Source organism: Vulpes lagopus, chromosome 1, assembly GCF_018345385.1.
Source record: "Vulpes lagopus strain Blue_001 chromosome 1, ASM1834538v1, whole genome shotgun sequence".
NCBI classification, from domain to species: Eukaryota; Metazoa; Chordata; class Mammalia; order Carnivora; family Canidae; genus Vulpes; species Vulpes lagopus.
The window spans coordinates 7,700,721-7,717,440 of NC_054824.1; the positions used below are offsets into that span (position 1 = coordinate 7,700,721).

At 47.6% G+C, this 16,720-nt stretch overlaps 1 protein-coding gene across 1 annotated transcript; it reads right to left on the bottom strand.

Annotated features, from left to right (window-relative positions):
- Window positions 1-223: 223 nt before the first annotated feature.
- Window positions 224-15,724, bottom strand: NR2E1 (nuclear receptor subfamily 2 group E member 1). Its single transcript, XM_041747166.1, has 9 exons — window positions 15,646-15,724; window positions 15,206-15,351; window positions 11,697-11,784; window positions 9,916-10,151; window positions 8,430-8,576; window positions 6,162-6,258; window positions 5,625-5,774; window positions 5,254-5,359; window positions 224-1,017 (listed from the first exon to the last, which is right to left on the bottom strand). The coding sequence occupies exons 1-9, from the start codon at window positions 15,722-15,724 to the stop codon at window positions 855-857; spliced, it is 1,212 nt and encodes a 403-aa protein (XP_041603100.1). The 3' UTR covers window positions 224-854.
- Between the last annotated feature and the right edge of the window lie 996 nt (window positions 15,725-16,720).

A 16,720-nucleotide genomic window follows, 5' to 3' on the forward strand; every position in this document is an offset into this window, starting at 1 on the left:
GTTTTTTTTTTTTCTTTAATCCATCCTCCCTCACCTTGTGTTCTTTCAGTAAAGCTCTTCTATTTTTGAGATGTTATCCAACCTGAAGTTCTGGTGAGAATCTCAATTCCGTCCACCAATTCCTTTGACCAGGTTGCCTGGCCTGTGGTGTTGAAGAGAAGAAGGAGGAGGAAGAGGAGGAGGAGGGGAAGAAGGAGAAGGAGAACAAAAGAAAGAGGAAAGGCAAAGAAAAGAGAGAGAGAGAAAAAAAAGCAAGTCTCACGGCATAAGCTACCTTTCCTTTCGCTAACTCAGTTCTGAAGGCCACTTCATGTTGTATTACGATAGAAGAAAAACTTTTGATAAAACTTTTGATTTTAAAACCTAACCATTATTTTTTAAAATAAATTCTCCAACATAAAATAGTTCTGAAGGCTGCCGTATGATGTTATACACAGAGCTATATTTGGTTACCCAACTTTATATGCTAAAAAGGGAAAAAGAAAGTTCTAGCGATGCTTCAGCTTTCGAGAGTCCAGCCCGGTCTTCCAAGGTAAGAGGCAGAGTGGCGCGGCCTGCGGGGACCCCCGATTCGGGGCCCCCCCTCCCCGGGCGGGGCAGAAGGGGGTTCCCTCTGCCCAGGTGGCCCCATGATGCCTCCCTTCCTTCCGGGCTGCCCTACCCCGGGTGAGGCAGCGGGTCAAAGCGACTGGAACGGTGTCGTGTCAATTGGCTTTTCTTTTTTTTTTTTTCTCCCCAAAGGCTGCACATTCCCAGATTTATGCTTCCTGAAGGGTTTGTTAGTTGAGGCTTGTTCTCCGTGGGTAGAAGTTCATCAGATACTGTCCCCTCCTGCAAAGCGGGGACTCCGGAGCTTAGATATCACTGGATTTGTACATATCTGAGAGCAGTCTTGTAATTGGCACGTTGCCGATGGTCTTTTTGAAGAACACTTCTTCTATGGTGGACGGACTAATAGAACGTAAAGCTGGCAAAAGCAACAGGAGTTTTCCAAAGCGACAGGGTTGAGTGGGGTATCTGGAAGAGGACAAGGCGGGAGAGCAAGGTAAGATCCATGGCCCGTGGACACTCCTGCCGCGTGCTTGCCCCATCGTCCGCATAATGTCCTGCCTGGGTCTCTGCTCCCCGCCTCCCCCCGCCACAGAGGCCCCCCGCGGGCGCTGCTGGCCCCTGGTCCGCAGGCTGACCCGCGGGGGGCATGCAGAGCATCCGTGATGCTGCCAAGATCACGTGCGGACTGTCTCTGGGTTAGCCAACAAGGGGGTTGCACTTTGTTTGGAGAAAAATAATAATAATAATTTTGAGAAGCCTGGTATTAAGCTAGGTCAGATGAGACGCCAAAGGGTAGGAAATAACCCTGCTGGTGACAATACAGGTAGCGCGAACGACCACATTTTCTGATTTGCAAGGCTCCTTCATCAGCCTAGTTCCCTCAGAAAAAATGCATTCCTTTTCTAAGCAGTTCTCCAAATTATTATTCAGGCATTATACTTAGTCACTCTCAGGAATAATTCTATCCTTATTACCCTGCAAATTAAAGACTAAGTTCTGTTGGGTGGTAGTGCCATCCAACTTTCATGTCAATGAAATTGGCATATAATTAAAGATGTGAGAAATTGCTTAACAATTTCCTCTCTTGATGTCCAACATACGTCTGTGCTCAGATGTGCAAGTTCAATTTTTCTGCTGCCTTTAGATGCCTGTAAGCCACTTCCTCACTGCGGCCCCGATGCTTCCCCAGTCAGGTGTTTGGAATCAGGTATCGACACACTCCACAAGGAGGACTCCCTCCACGACAACAAGCCACCTGGAGGACTGAGCTCCAGGGACAACTACCGGTGACCAAGCTAGGTTTGACCCCTCCCTGGCCACAGGGTGCTAGAAACTGACAGCCATCAACGTTCCTTCGTAGGAGTAAGGCAGCTGAACGCTGAGCTTGATGGACCACCCTGCAAATAGAATCCAGGGGAGCAACTCTCATGGGGGTCTCTGAGCTTTGGGCACCCAGGAGTCCCTCTCTTCAACTGGATACTCGGCTGATCACTCTTTCTGGGCCTCTGGGGACCTCACTGGGCTCTTCTACTGCCCAGCTTCAGCCCAGCTTCATTATCACCCATTGACAAGGACCACCAGACCTTGTTTAACGATGTGGTCTGGAGCTCATCTGCATTTAAAAAATAGCTAAGTCCCATCATTTGCCCTCCTTGCTGATTGTGTCTTCTGTGTTTACTGAGATGTAATCCCAAGACACCACGTCTCCCTTCTATGTTACTCTCTCCAACTGCTCTGTTTCCCCTCCCAGGGTCAGGCCAAGGAGCAAGAACCCTGTAAGCCACAAGGCCGAGGCAAGCCTCCACCATATGTGCAGCACTCATCCAACATGCTGGAGGTTTCCCATGGTGAGGAACCACTGTGGGAAATGGTAACTTTCAAAAGGATAGATTTAGGAGAATCCATAGACCATTAACTCTTGATTTTCTGCAAAGCGGATTATCCACTCACCTACTCACCCACTTCTTTCATTTCCTAGTTAGGAAGGGGCTGGTTAGTCAACACGAATTAATTGTCTGTTACATGCGGAGTACTGTACTACCTAGAAACAATAACAATGTATGTGTGCGTGAGAGAGAGAAAGAGAGAGAGTCTAACTACGCAATATTATTTTTTAGAATATCTATGTCCCTGATTTCATCCATTAGCATGAATAACGGGAAGTTGTCTTTTCAGGCATAAGTGTTTTGTGTCTGTCGCAGATTTGTGTATTTGATCTTCAATTATAGCATAAAGTTTGTGTGAAATGCCAATTCCCCCTCGCCTTTTCCTTATGTCCTAGACAATTAGAGAAGTAGCCTACAGAGCTGAGTTTGCAATTTTAACAATTAATGTATTAGCTCATTGACTTTTTGTTTCAATTTCACATTTTATTTTTCTAGACAGGAAAGTGCTATAGAGGAGAATGTTCTCTGATTTGAAGGAGCTAAGAAATAAGGCATATGCTGTTTTGGCCTATGTACGATTCCAGGTATGGGTATTACTTACAGGGGTGCCTGGGTGGCTCAGTCAGTTGAGTGTCTGACTCTTGGTTTCAGCTCAGGTCATAATCTCAGGGTCATGGGATGGAGCGTGGAGTCTGCGTGAGATTCTCTCTCCCCCCTTCTATGTGCCCCTCTCCCCTCCCCCTAAAAAATTAAATCATAGCTATAGCTCATATCATGAAATAGCAAATGTGTTCCTTCAATGAATAATTGCCTTGTTTTGAGGCTGGGGGAGAAGTAGTATACTTGCCAATTTTCCTAAAATGGACTTTTTGTTAATCTGTGGTTTAACTCTCTCAGGTGACCCTAGAAGAAGCTCGCTTGGCCCTCTCAGGCTCCCCTTCCTGGACTCTGGCACCTCCACCGTGCCTCTACCAGCCCCTGCCTGGCTCTCCTCACCGTCCTTCTCCCCTCCTGCAGTCCTGCCATTCAAGGATCGGCTCACAGGTTGTCTCCTCCGTTACCCAGCCTTTCCTGACTTTCCCTCGCCACCTAGAATTCATCCTCTCCCACTCCCCACTTTGCTTTTTCTCTGTCCTCTGGTATGAATTGAATGAACACTTCTGCCTACTTCACGCAATGATAAGGGGGGAGTGTCTCACTCTTTCTGGTGTCCCACAATGTTTACCAGGAGCCTCACACGAAGTGAGTACTCAGCAAGGCTTGACTGAATCAATAAGTGGGTATCATAATCTTCTCAGTGTGATGTTCTTCATACCTCAATGATTCTAAATGTCCAAGGTCAGTCATGATATACAAGTTAATTTTTAGTGGGGGGGGGGGTGAGGGAGTGCCCAAAGTATATACTGCTCCATTTTATAATTTTGAACAAATATGAAGAGCTTACTATACATTCTGAAATTTAACATGGGTTTAAAATTTTAAAGCCATAGCACTTTAATTTGAAAGACACGTACACGTGCGCTATCACTCAACCTAGTTTCAGTGATATTCCACAGACAGGAAACGGTTTCATTCATTAGTTTTCAAAAGAGGATTTGTTAAAGAAATAAGCAGATTCGTAGCAGAAGTGGTATCACCCCCAATGAAGGGGTATCCCACCCCTTAGGTGAGGAAGGCATTAACTGCCTCTACCCACTCAATTTAATTACTCCCAGCACAGAGTCTGCGGGTGATGTTGAAATGATGGAGACAGGCTTCCATGGACTTCCTTTCAAGGTCAATCTAAGAATTAACAATAATAAACAACTCTATTCTAACCTCAGATCCACTGTAATCCTAACCTAGGAAGCTAGCAGCATTCCACTACTCTTTAAAAGCCTTGCTTTTTTTCATCTGAAAATGGCTCAGTTGGTGAAATGTCTGCCATCAGCTCAGGTCATGATCCCAGAGTCCTGGGATCCAGCCCCATGTTGCGCTCCCTGCTTGGTGGGGAGCCTGCTTCTCCCTCTCCCTTTGCTGCTCCCCCTGCTTGTGTTCTCTCTCTCAAATAAATAAATACAATCTTAAAAAAAGAAAAAGAAAGAAAGAAAGAAAGAAGAAAGAAAAAAGAAAGAAAGAAAGAAAGAAAGAAAGAAAGAAGGAAGGAAGGAAGGAAGGAAGGAAGAAAAGAAAAAGAAAGAAAGAAAGAAAGAAAGAAAGAAAGAAAGAAAGAAAGAAAGAAAGAAAGAAAGAAAGAAAAAGTCTATATCTCTTGGTAGACATGTCCATTGGTGGGCCAGGAGGAGCACTGCTTGGAGCCCCAATGCTGAGAGTTTCTAGAACTAGCCAAGAACAGCCTCTGCCACTGGGCTCTGCTTGCCCAGAGTTGCCTGATGGATACTATGACTCAAGATAACTCAACAGATACCAGTCCCCCAAGGCAAACAGCAGTCTGATGGGGCTAAAGATGGGGCCTCTCTGGGATGACATGACCATGATATATTAAGTAATATATCATAACTCCTTGGCCTTCATTTTTTATCTTGCCCATACTGAGGTCCTTTCACACAAATGCATTCAAATATTTTGATGGATCAATTTTTTTTTTCTTTTGCCAGGATAGCCATAAGGGGTCTGGCCGTGCTTTCACTTTGATAATCACATCTGATCTGCTCCTCCCACCCACCCTGAGAGATAGGTGAGGACACAGAGTATATTAACTGGAGGGCAACAGGATAATTAGCCACAGTGTTTGAACTGGCTGATTACTGCTTGCTCACACATTCACAATGGAAGCAATTTCCCTAAGTACATGGTCAAGGCAAACAAGAGTCACCTGGTATGGATGTAGCTGTTGAGGGTTAGCTGGGCCTCGTCTTGCAGGGCTGCGATGGCAGCAGCATTCCGGAAACTTCTCAGTTCAGAACCACTGTGTGTAGGAACTAGAAGCAAAGATGGGGATACTATGATGAGCAGCACACATAATGCAGATGGGGAAGCACCTCTCTGGAATCGAATGGCCCAGTAGGAGAACAAGTAGGGCCCATGGAAGTTTCCACCATGGAAAATGGGGCCAGCCCAAGAGTATCAGCTCCCTTAAAAACCATCACCTCTTTTTTTGCAATCATCAGTCTGGACTCTGAGGTGGCTGAATGAGCCAGGTGGCAAACCTGGGGAGGTAGAAGAGACCGGGTTGCGTCGGCTTACCAGCTTTGAAAGTGACGATGCATTTTAGACAGGCAAATTCGGTAGCATCTAACCGGAGTTGTCTGAACCGAGCCACCACCTCTTGTAAAGCTTGTATTTCAGATATGATCTTGTTCAGCTTCTGGGAATCTGTGTTGTCACCGTTCATGCCTAGAATAGAAATATGGAATAAATGCTCTAATATGAAGGCATTTTCGTGATTTAATATTGATTTTTGACAGAATTCTGCATATCAATATCTATTCAATTGTCACTCTAAGATATCTGATTCCATGTAAACTGGCTATATTGTATGAAAGTTAATATAAAATCTTCTCTTGGATGATAACAAACACAGTAATTTGCATTTAAATAACAATGCAAGCAGTCATGAATACAACAAAACAACATTATTTGCATTTAAATATAGATTTATAAATGACAGGTATACTCTATTGTTCAGCAGGAATTTGTTATTCTTTACATGTTGTTCTTTTTTCAGTAATGTATTTTTATGGTAATTTCTACAACAAAGTCATTAAATTGTGCAATTCTTACCAGATACAGCCAGTAGAGTGTTAGCATCAACCGGAATGGCCCATTGTGCTATTCCTAGAACAAACAGTTCTCTCCAAGCATCTTCCAAAAGCATCAGCTGTCATACAATAGATGTATAATATAATATAGTGTGTAATTTATAAATTTATAAACAATTTCAATATGTAAATTTCCATTATTTTAAAAAGTGTTTTAAATGCCTATCTTTCCTCTGAATATTCCAGCTTTCCTTTATTTTCCATATTTTCATTTCTGAAAAGGTGCCTATAGATAAGCATCTGAGCATCTCCATCCCAATTCCCCAAACTTTGCTTCCTCTGGTAAAGGGTTTACCCTTCTTGTCCTTGCAGCTATTCATTCCTGACCACCTAGAAACTTCTCCAGAGACCCAGGCTCTACAAAACGCCACCAGCAGCTTAGCAGGCAGAGCCCTTTCATATAAAATGCTGATATTATCAGGGTTGAGGATTATAGACTGAGCGTGCAGATGGGGGGGCCCCCATCTTCCTAGAGGGTTGGGGGCTGGGCTGGGGGGGGAGAGAGAGAAAGAAAGAGAGAGAGAGAGAGAAAGAGAGAGAGAGAGAGAGAGAGATCACTAATTCCCAAGAGGCATGCAGGGAAATCAGGGTGTAATTATGTTAATCGGGTTGTGCTGAGTTTACCTCATCTCACTGCCTGATTTTTCTGAGACTCATAAGTGGACAGCATCAAGGTGCTTGTCATTTTTATTCTAATAAAATGTGCTACTGAATATTTTAAAATGAAAATCTGGCTCCTTTTCCAAATTAATATACTGGATTCCACTTCATTGCAGTTTGCTTGTTGTTGAAGGGTTTCCACCGAAGGGCTAAGTGGCAGATAGTAAGTAAATTTTGTTTGTATTAAAGAGTATACAAATACCTGTGCTCAGAGAAAGTAGCCAGTGTACGTACCCGTGTGCGTGTGTGCACGTGCACATACACACACACACACACACACACACACAGAGAACAAATGGTTAGAGACAATCAGAGAACCTGGTTAAAGACAGAACCTAACTATTTTGGGGAAAAAAAATCTGTTTTTGAAAAATCTCTCAAAACCCAGCCAATTCTGGATGATTTATGTGAAGGGATTTCCTTTCGGGAGCTAAGAGCTGAATTGTGAAGGCTTGTAACCAAAATCACAATCAGACCAAAAAGTTTAATTTTGAAAATGCTTTATTTTTAGCTTTATTGCATTAGGTACAGAAAATAATACTTTAAAAATGCAAGGTTAAACGATATCTAATTCTGACCATGTCTGAAAGTCCCGGCTATGGAAAAAAGAACATCCCATGCTAGAAGATTAAATGTTTTGAGCACATTGCTGGGTCTCTCTGTAGGAAACATACTTCATATTAAAGGGCACCATTATGCTTTAATTGGGTATAAAATGAATTAAAGAAAAACCACTTGCTTTCAAAACTACTTATTAGCCTTTTGAGAAATTTGTCATTAATTTCCATGAATGTACCGGTAATAGCCAACGGTTACGAACATTCAGTTTCTCTCTTTCCCTTAAGATTAGAAAAATTCTGGCAGAGGCTGTTTCTGATATTTCTAACAACAAAATTTCTGGCTTTTGGCACGATGTAATTTTTAGCAGCATATAATTTTCCTCCCTCTGAATGTCATGTACAACCACAGAAGTATGCACAATGCCCATCCATTTGTTTACAAAATCTCTAAAGGTATCAAGGGAGATCCTGGCCTGCAGGAAGTGTGCAGTGCACCCCATAACCTTACATGCTGATCAATTAGTGCTCAAGGCTGTGAGTATCACAATGGAAAACATAAAGCTGTGAACATAAAATAATGAGACTCGCTCTGAAAATCTTACAGGTGAATACCTCATCATCTTTTTCTCTCAGTCCCAATATTCTTAAGAAATACTGTTTTATTAGAAATTTTAAATATTAGGATTTTTTTAAATGTGTGATTACATTTGATGTTTCAACTAACCTAAAAAGAGAAAGAGAGGGATAATGTTCTTGTATATTTGTTTTTCATAGACTGGATCCAACTTTCCTGAAATAACATAATTATGTTTCTTAGTAAGGATTCCATAGCCAGATTATTTTGAACCCATAGTAGGAAGCTAATTAAAATTGTTTCCTCATTGCTGTTAAGAACAGGTGCCTGGCCTTCTTGATTTATGCAGGTCACTTCCAGTGTGATAAGGCTAACCACTGTGGGGGGGTTTTCCCCAGCCCCCTGCCCCAAGAGTTCAGCGCCCTCTAGGTCATACCTGGTCCTGCAAAGATAGCGTGGAGAAAGCCGGTACACTCTTAGCCCACTTGATGCTCATAAACAGAAGCCTGGCAGCCGATTCACACACTGACTCTGTGGCCACTTCATACAGATACATTGGGGTCCCATTCACTTCATGGGGGTACTGAGCGGGGAAGAAAGAGAAACACCAGGGAGTGAGGAAACCACTGCTTTGCAAGAAGAGCCAACCTTTTAATTTTCCAATTAGAATAGGGAAGGAGATAGGCATCTGGATGTTCTGCTTAAACATGCAGTTGCCAGTTGGTAGACAAAAAAAACAAACATCTATATGTATAGAATTTGAGAAATAATAACCATTGGGAAAGGCCCATTTCCAGTCTTTGGGGGCCTGTTCCTTCCAGAGGGGCATCTGGCTTTTCTATCCCCTGCAGCAAATTTTCCTCCGACTGAGCCAAGTGCCAGGCCTGTCTCCCAATTTAGACAAGAGCTGCTTGCATTTGTGTAAATAAAAATAGATGTGAAAAAAGTATAAATTAATAGGCATCCCAAACACAAATATGCATATGAGTATTTTTAGAAAGGATTAGTATATTATGGAAATATTTCAATTAGACATCTTAATCATTCACAGAGCATTCCCATTCATAACTGACAACATATTCATAACACTACTTTCCCAAGCTTATTATACACATCAAGGGTAAGAAAGCAATATTAAATATTGTGCTTGTGCGTGTGCCCAGGTGTTTGGCTTCCCTGCAGTTTGGGGCTGCAGCTGGCCCTCCCCTTCGCGGCCTGGAGTGGGTGCTTTGGGTAGGTACCAGCTGGAAGCTTGGAAGGTAGTCCCTAGGTGGCAGCCTTTTGAAGTGGTTCAGGCTGTGGCCCTGCTAAGTAGAGACTCAATCCTGGTATAAATACATGCATCTCAGGAGGGAGTGCAGGGGAAGTGGAAGAGGAAGCCGGCTTCCTCAAACTGTCCTAACAGGATGAGCTCCACGTGTTGTGGGTTGAATTAGGGATCCACAGCCTTGCCCAAGAAGACAGATCCCTGGGACCTGCAACACCACGGGGACTCTTCTCTGCCAGCGGTAGCCAACTCCTTTCTCTTAAAAACAAAAGGGCTCTTCTGGTCTGCAGAAACCCCTCGGATGCCTCTCTGTTCAGCCAGGACTTCACATCAGGGCTTTTTTTTTTTTTAAAGATGTGGGTTCCTGGACCCCACCTCAAATCTGTGCAAAGGGACTCTTTGGGGGACTGGGCCAAGGGGTCCACATTTGTAGCCAGCTCAGAGAGCGACTGTAGCACACACTAAAATTTGAACCCTCCTGGCTTAACAGGGCAGAGTGCAGCCCGGGGCCAACAGCTCCCTGCAGAGCCCAACCCAGAACCATGCAAGTTCTCTGTCTTTATGGTGACCCCATCCCAGCTCAGAAGACATGGGTGCCTCCCACCCCACCCTCCGCTAGCCAGCAGACTCCTCTGGGGCCTGCAAGGACACGGACCTTGGGCGTGGGCTGAGCCAGGCTCACGAGAGTCTGCCGCTCGGGGGTGGCGGACACGGCGGCCAGCTCCAAGCCGTGGGGCTCCAGCTGCGTGACTGCGGTGAAGAAGGCGGGCGCGGGCAGCGCTGCGGAGGGGAAGTGCGCCGCCGCCCCGTTCTCCTCCTTGTGTCCACGGAAGTAGAGGGCCACCTGCTTGCGAATGGTGGACGTCCGAGGACCCCGCTCGTGCTGCACGGCTGCAGAGACAGACAGATGGACGAATGCCCGCGATCAGGGAGGCTCGACCACCCTTGGCCACTGCCGAGCTCCCGAGCTCCCGGGCCAAACGCCACGTCTGGGCAGGCAGGGTCACTGGAGAGGTGCGGGCAGCGAGGGACAGGGGCTGCGGTGAGGCCACCCCCCCCAGATGGGCTCTTCGTGGGGACCCCAGGCTGAGCGGGGAGCCCGACCCCAAGTGCCCCAATGATGGCTAAGCCTCCAGCCAGACTAGGTGCGCTCGCTGTCGGTCCGGGGCTCTTCCCCACCCAGGGGAGGTCACAGGGAAACCCGAGACCCTCTGGGGGGACAACTTAGGTACCCTGGTCCCCAACAAAGGGGAGAGGGAGCACTGCGCCCAGGCGGGCACAGACCTTCCCCGCTCAGCCAACGACCCCCCCACCTCCACCCCCACCTCCACCCCCACCGAAAAGGCGTTTGGCCTCCGAGGGCCTGGGGAGAAAGGGCCCTGGGCCGGGACACGCGGGGGGATGGAACGAGGGAGAGCTCGTCTTGGAGTGTGCTGGAAGAAGGCAGGGGAGATGTGACAATTACCGCCAACAGTTTAAACAAACAAATTAATTCAGGGCAATCTTCCGCTCGTGGAGCTTGACAACTTGTCAATACACAAGTTCAACAGGTTGGACGTTCCCTCCTGCTTCCTGCGCCGCCGAGGAAGGAGTCTCCCCAGTGGGCGCTGTGCCTCCTGGAGCTGCCACCCGGCCCGGCCCGTCGCCAAGGCACACCCTCCGAGCATCCTGTCCTGAGGCCCCACGCCTCTCCCCGGCCTTGACCCCCGCCCCAGGCCGCCACCGGCCCGCACTTGGACTCGCACTTGGACTGCGCTCTCGCCCGAGAAGCGTCTGATGCCCCAGTTCTTGCTGCGTGTGTTTAAGAGCTTTCTGAATATGGGGGTGTCTGAGGCACCCACAGGCATCACCCTACCTCTCCAGCCCCTTTTTGTGGAACCGAGAGAAAAAGGCCAGATTGCCACAATGGCCTTCCTGATTTGGGGATCTTGGTGAATTAGCCAATACCGACCGCCTGGAAATTCTGGCGGGCTTGTGTCTCTGCCCTCCCTCGTTCACACAGTCCCCTCATCCCCACAATCTCCACCCTCATAGACTACCAAGGCAGGGAGGTCCTGCGGAAGGTTAACGGGCTTAGAGGTGGCCGCAAGCTGCAAGGAGAGGCGAGAAGAGGTATTAGGATGTGAAGGGGGCGGAAAACTGCACGTGTGTGCCCAGCAGAGCGGGTCCCGAACGCTGTCTGGGGTGGGGGTGGTTGTGGGGCGCAAGTTTCCCACGTGGGCTCGGGCCACACCTCGGGAGTTCAGTGGGAGGTGGGGGGGAGGCTCATGCAGAGAGATGGAAGGGTATGACTGAAAGTCCGAGGCCAATTCCCAGCATCTGGAAACAACTGCTGCGGAGATGATTTACATGCATTGGAGCGCCATGTATTTTCTGTACATATAATTTACTTAGTAGTCAACCAACATTAGAGAAATAAAAAGCTGTGCTGATTACCGTCTTTGTTCATGTTGACTTCCAAACACTTCTTCAGCCGACACGCCCTGCACTGGTTTCTGTGCGTCTTGTCCACGGGGCAGCCTCCCTGGAACAGAGCGCAGGCGGTCAGCGGCCCCCAGGGCTTCTAGACGGCGCCGGATGGGAGGGGGGTGCAGGGGTGGGGAAACGTGGAGGAGGAATGGACCCTGCCACCCATCTCGGAGCTGCAAGCCTGGGTCCGAGGAGAAGCTCGAAGGCCTTGGGCACGAGCAGGGCCAGGTAGAGAGAGGGCCGGGATGCCCGGGGCTACTTCAAAGGGAACAGCCCCTGGTCCTGGGAAAGTGGGCTGAGGAAACTAAGTCCTTGGCCAAGCAGGTGAAGGGTCAAAGCGCCTGGTCTGCCCGGGGCTGCAGCGCTGGGAGGGGAAGCTGCAGCGGAGCCACCGCCGGGGGGCTCGGAGGGGCTGGAGCGCGGGGGCCAGACTTTCAGGACCGAAGACAGCGACCCGGCCCCGCAGGATGCAGGCCCCCGCCGAGCCCCCTCCGCTCACCCTTCCTCCCTCCTTCAGGTCTTGAGTCTACTTCTTTCTGTCACTTTGGGGGTGTGGGGGGCATTTATCTGTCAGATAAATATCTCCCCTTTATTCTTCGCTCTCCTGTCTCCTGACTCTTGCCTTTGTACTTGAAGCCATCCTTATAATCAGCAAGTCAAAGTTGTCTTAAAGGGCTGGCCTCAGCCCAGAATTAATGGAAACAGCCATTCCTGGAAAGTGTGGCAGAAGCCCCAGTGGTTAGTTAGCAGGGCAAGGCCTAGGAGAGGTGAGGATGGGAAGGGAAGAGCCCAAGGCCTTCGCAAAATCTAGAAATGCCCACTGTGTAAATAGGACACAGGCAGGGTGATAATGTGATGGGCGGCGTGACAAAATGATCATATGGACTGAGAACAGTAGCATGATAATTGGGGGAAAAAAGCTAATTACTGCCTTAGAAATATTTATTTGAGATGCATGAGAAAAAATATTTTAACTAATGCAATTTTCTGGAAAAATATTGGCTATCAGAAGAGAAGATTTACAGAGGAACTTTCTTATGGAATTTATTCAGTGTTAGGCGTTATTACTGAGGGAACATATACATAGCTACATAAAGAGTCATATCTATATGTGCATTTTATACATCAAAAGTATGTGAGAAGTTTGGTGCTCTCCTGGGTTTATAGGATTTGCGACTGTTACCTGTGCTGTGGGAAGAAAGAGAATAAAATAAATGTATTTTTATTTTCCTTTATAATCTATAAAGTTCGTAAAACCGTGAATTTGGGGTAGGCACATTTTTTGAAGTAGCCCTTGGCAAAAAAAAAATTGTACACTTGAATACACTTTATTTAATGAGATCCCACCTTCTGATTTAAAATATGCTGAGGTATTTAGAACAAAGGCAGGGCAGAGATTCATAACAATTTCTATATGTTCTCATTCTTTTTTTTTAAGGTTTTATTTATTTACTCATGAGGGACAGAGAGAGAAGCAGAAGCACAGGCAGAGAGAGAAGCAGGCCCCATGCAAGGAGCCCGATGTGGGACTCGATCCCAGGTCTCCAGGATCAGGCCCTGGGCTGAAAGCAGGCACTAAACCGCTGAGCCACCCGGGCTGCAACCATGTTCTCATTCTTGTTAATAATAAATTGGAATATTCCTTACCTAACCTTCAAACAAAAGAGGTAAAGGAAATAATTTTTGCTTTCTAAGTGAATTCTTCAGGGTATCTTTGCTGGCCAGTGTAATAGCTCAACGTAAAGAGGTTTAAAGAACTTGTTATTAAATGCAATCGTATGTCTCTCCTCAAGTGTTATCTTCCTAGTATTCTGATAAACAAGCTAATGCAAAATGGAAACCTTCATTTGTTCTTAGGAGTGTCTTCAAATCAGATCATATGTATATAAATATCTGAAGCTTGAGAGAAAGATGAGTGCTTGAGCTCAGCCCATTTATTCTCTCTGCAAGGAGAGGACACCAAGCCTGATGAGTCTATTATCAGTCCTTTACAAGGACTTGGACTGACATCAATATGTTCGAATTGATAGCCAACCCCTTTGAAAATATCAAGCATAACATCTGAGATTTTGATTCCCCAATTCTGTGCATTGCATAAAATTAAAAGGTAATTTAAGTGGAAGCCTGCTCAAATCTGACTACCCACAGTAATTCCCCATTCCTGTGGGGCTATAGGGAGACAGTCCTGCATGTTATAACGTGCTGTGTCCATGTGGTGAGCTAGAAACTGATACAGAGCTGTGTACCCGATTAAACAGATACCAGGGCTGGAGTTCAAAATAACTTATCCAAATGTAAGTATCTTCTAACTTTTGTTGATAATTCAAATCTATTAGAAATGGATGTGAGCAGACATAGTTTTAGAAAAAGAGTAATTTGCTAGCTCCAGACAATGTGTATGTATATATATATATATTCATATATCATATATAAATATTAATTAGTGAAGATGTGTTACCGTTTTGGTTACCAAAGGATGACTTCTGACTAATACACCCTCCAGGGTCTTCTTGAAAGCCAAGGTGGTGGCTTCTGTGCTGAGGGTCTGTGTGCCAGGCTGCAGAGAAGGCAGCATGGGACCAAAAGGCTGATCTCCCTAAAATGAGCCTACCACTGAGCTGGAAACTGAGTCAGGGGTCCTACTTGTTCTTTCTGGAACCTTTGGCTCACTCTCAGCCCACGCTCTAACTCCCTTGTCTCTTTGAGACAGTTATGCCTTCTCAAGACCAAAACACAACCAACCAGGCACATCTTCTAAACAGAGAAAGGGGACCTATGAGAACCTTGGAGAGGACCTCAGAGACCCCTTCCTCGAGAGTCTTCTCTTCTTGCCCACTCTCCCCTCTCCTGACCAGGGCTAGCTAGAGTCACATGGGTGCTAAAGCACCACTGCCCAGTCCCAGAGCAGTCCTGCTTCTGCAAAGTTGAAAGTCCTCCGTGTTCCAAATGGTCACGCTCACCTCAGGTGACAACCTTGCCTGGGATGCCTTGGGCCTTTTACTTTGGCCCTGGCAGGCAGTGGTCAGGGCATTGAGCTTGGGGTGCTGCTAGGAATGGAGGGTTAGAGCGCAGGCGACATAATAGAGCCTTTCCTCCAGTGTTCCCGGGTGGTTTAGGTTCTAAAGTTCCTTAGGTCCCCTGAGCTGGCTTTAAGGCCACTGGGTGTGGGCCATTGTGAGTGTCCAAGTCTGTGAGAAGGTTACCAAAAGCGGAGTGGGTGTGCGAGCGCAGGGAGGAGCCCAGATTTCAGCTATGCCCCCCTCCCCTCCGCAGACCCTGGTATCTTCCCTTACCTCTTCCCGCCTGTCCCCTGCAGAAGGGCCTCTGAGAGTCCAGGCGGGAAGGAGGGGAGAGGAAGGGAGAGGTCAGGGCTGGGTCCTCCCTCGGCAGCTTGGAACCTGGGAGGAGGCCTGGGCACGAACAAAGGACGGGGAGGCAGCAGAGGGGAGCCGGGCGCGCAGCCCCGGCCGAGGTACCTGGTTTCCAGATTTGCAGACATACGTCCGATTCCTCCGGATGCTCCGTTTGAAAAACCCCGAGCAGCCGTCGCAGGCGTAGACCCCGTAGTGTTTCCCCGAGCTGCGGTCGCCACACACTTTACAGGGGATATCTAAGATACGGCCTGAAATCGCAGGAAAGACAGGCAAGGGGGGTGGGGGGGGGTGGGAAGGGACGAGAGGGAGAGGAGGGTGGAGAAGAGGGAGGCGAGGGGAGCGGGAGAGAGATGCTAAGCAATCTGACCTCTGAAGGGATTAGCACCGAAGCTGCGGTAAAAGCAAATAATGAAGTGATTTTATAGCCAAACTTTTTTTCCTTGAGCAAGTGTCAGTTTCCTACAATGAGCATTATTCATGCACCGCTACATGTATTTGGGTCTCTTCTAATCGCCGAGACCCATTTTGGAATAAAAGATTACAGCAGGCCGGGGCCTCGCGGCCCGCCGCTGCCTTTCTGCTCCGGGAAAGTTGGGCCGCCTCCCTCCCCCGCTCTCGCATTTAACAGAGAAAGTTGTTAGCGCGCGAGGAGACAAACTTGAAATGTAAAAGGGGAAAGAAGAAAAACAAACACGGCTGGAACCGGGGATGGCAGCTGGAAGGCAATCGAGTTTTCTCTGAGCTGCCGGGCGCTTGTTATTATTAGGATTATTATTGTAATGCTAATACTAGGATTATTAATGATAATAAGGGTAGTGGTAATTGCCCAACTTTCGCTTTACCTATTTTAAAAAATGCTTAGTGGATCGCTTTTGAGAAATTATTTCTTTTAGGAAAACACACACACACACACACACACAACACAACACACATGTTCCCCCCAAAAGTAACTAGCACCGGGCTGAGCAAATGAGGGAGTGACCCGTGAGCGGTGCCTCGGCAGGTTGGCCCCGGCAAGGCCACCCCCTTCTCCCTCCACTCCTCAAGTTCGGCCTCGGGGACCTACCTCCTCTCACTAGGTCCCCGGTGGGTCCCCTCCTGTCTTCCTTTCCTCCGCTGTGGGAGGCTGATATTTTCAAGGATCTAGCTGGTGTCTCTAGACTGTCCTCCACCCCAGCTGGCCTTGACTGTCGCCTGGCTTAGGAGAACTTTCCTTGGGACCCCCCCACCCCAAGGCCCGAGTGGCTGCAGACCTTGGGGGAACGTCAGGGAGCGGATAGTATTCCCAAATTCGGGAGGGAGGCAACTATTTTCTCAGGTTCAAGAGTCCAACAAGCCTCAAGGGATGCGGAGGGACTTAGAAATCTGTCCTCTGGCAAACCAAGTGCTGAAGTGTCAACACTTTGATGATAGGGTGACGGTCATAATTAACTTCTTTACATGACATTTTTCCCTGTGGCTCCTCCACCCAAGGCCTCAGAGTCCGGGCCGCAGGCCTCGGCCTCGGTGAAACTGGACAGTTGCTCCCCCAGCGCTCAGGCTGGGGTGCGGGGAAGGGAGTCCCAACCCCGGGCCTGGGGGGAACTGAGGAGGGGAGGGTGCCACGTGGAGGCCCCC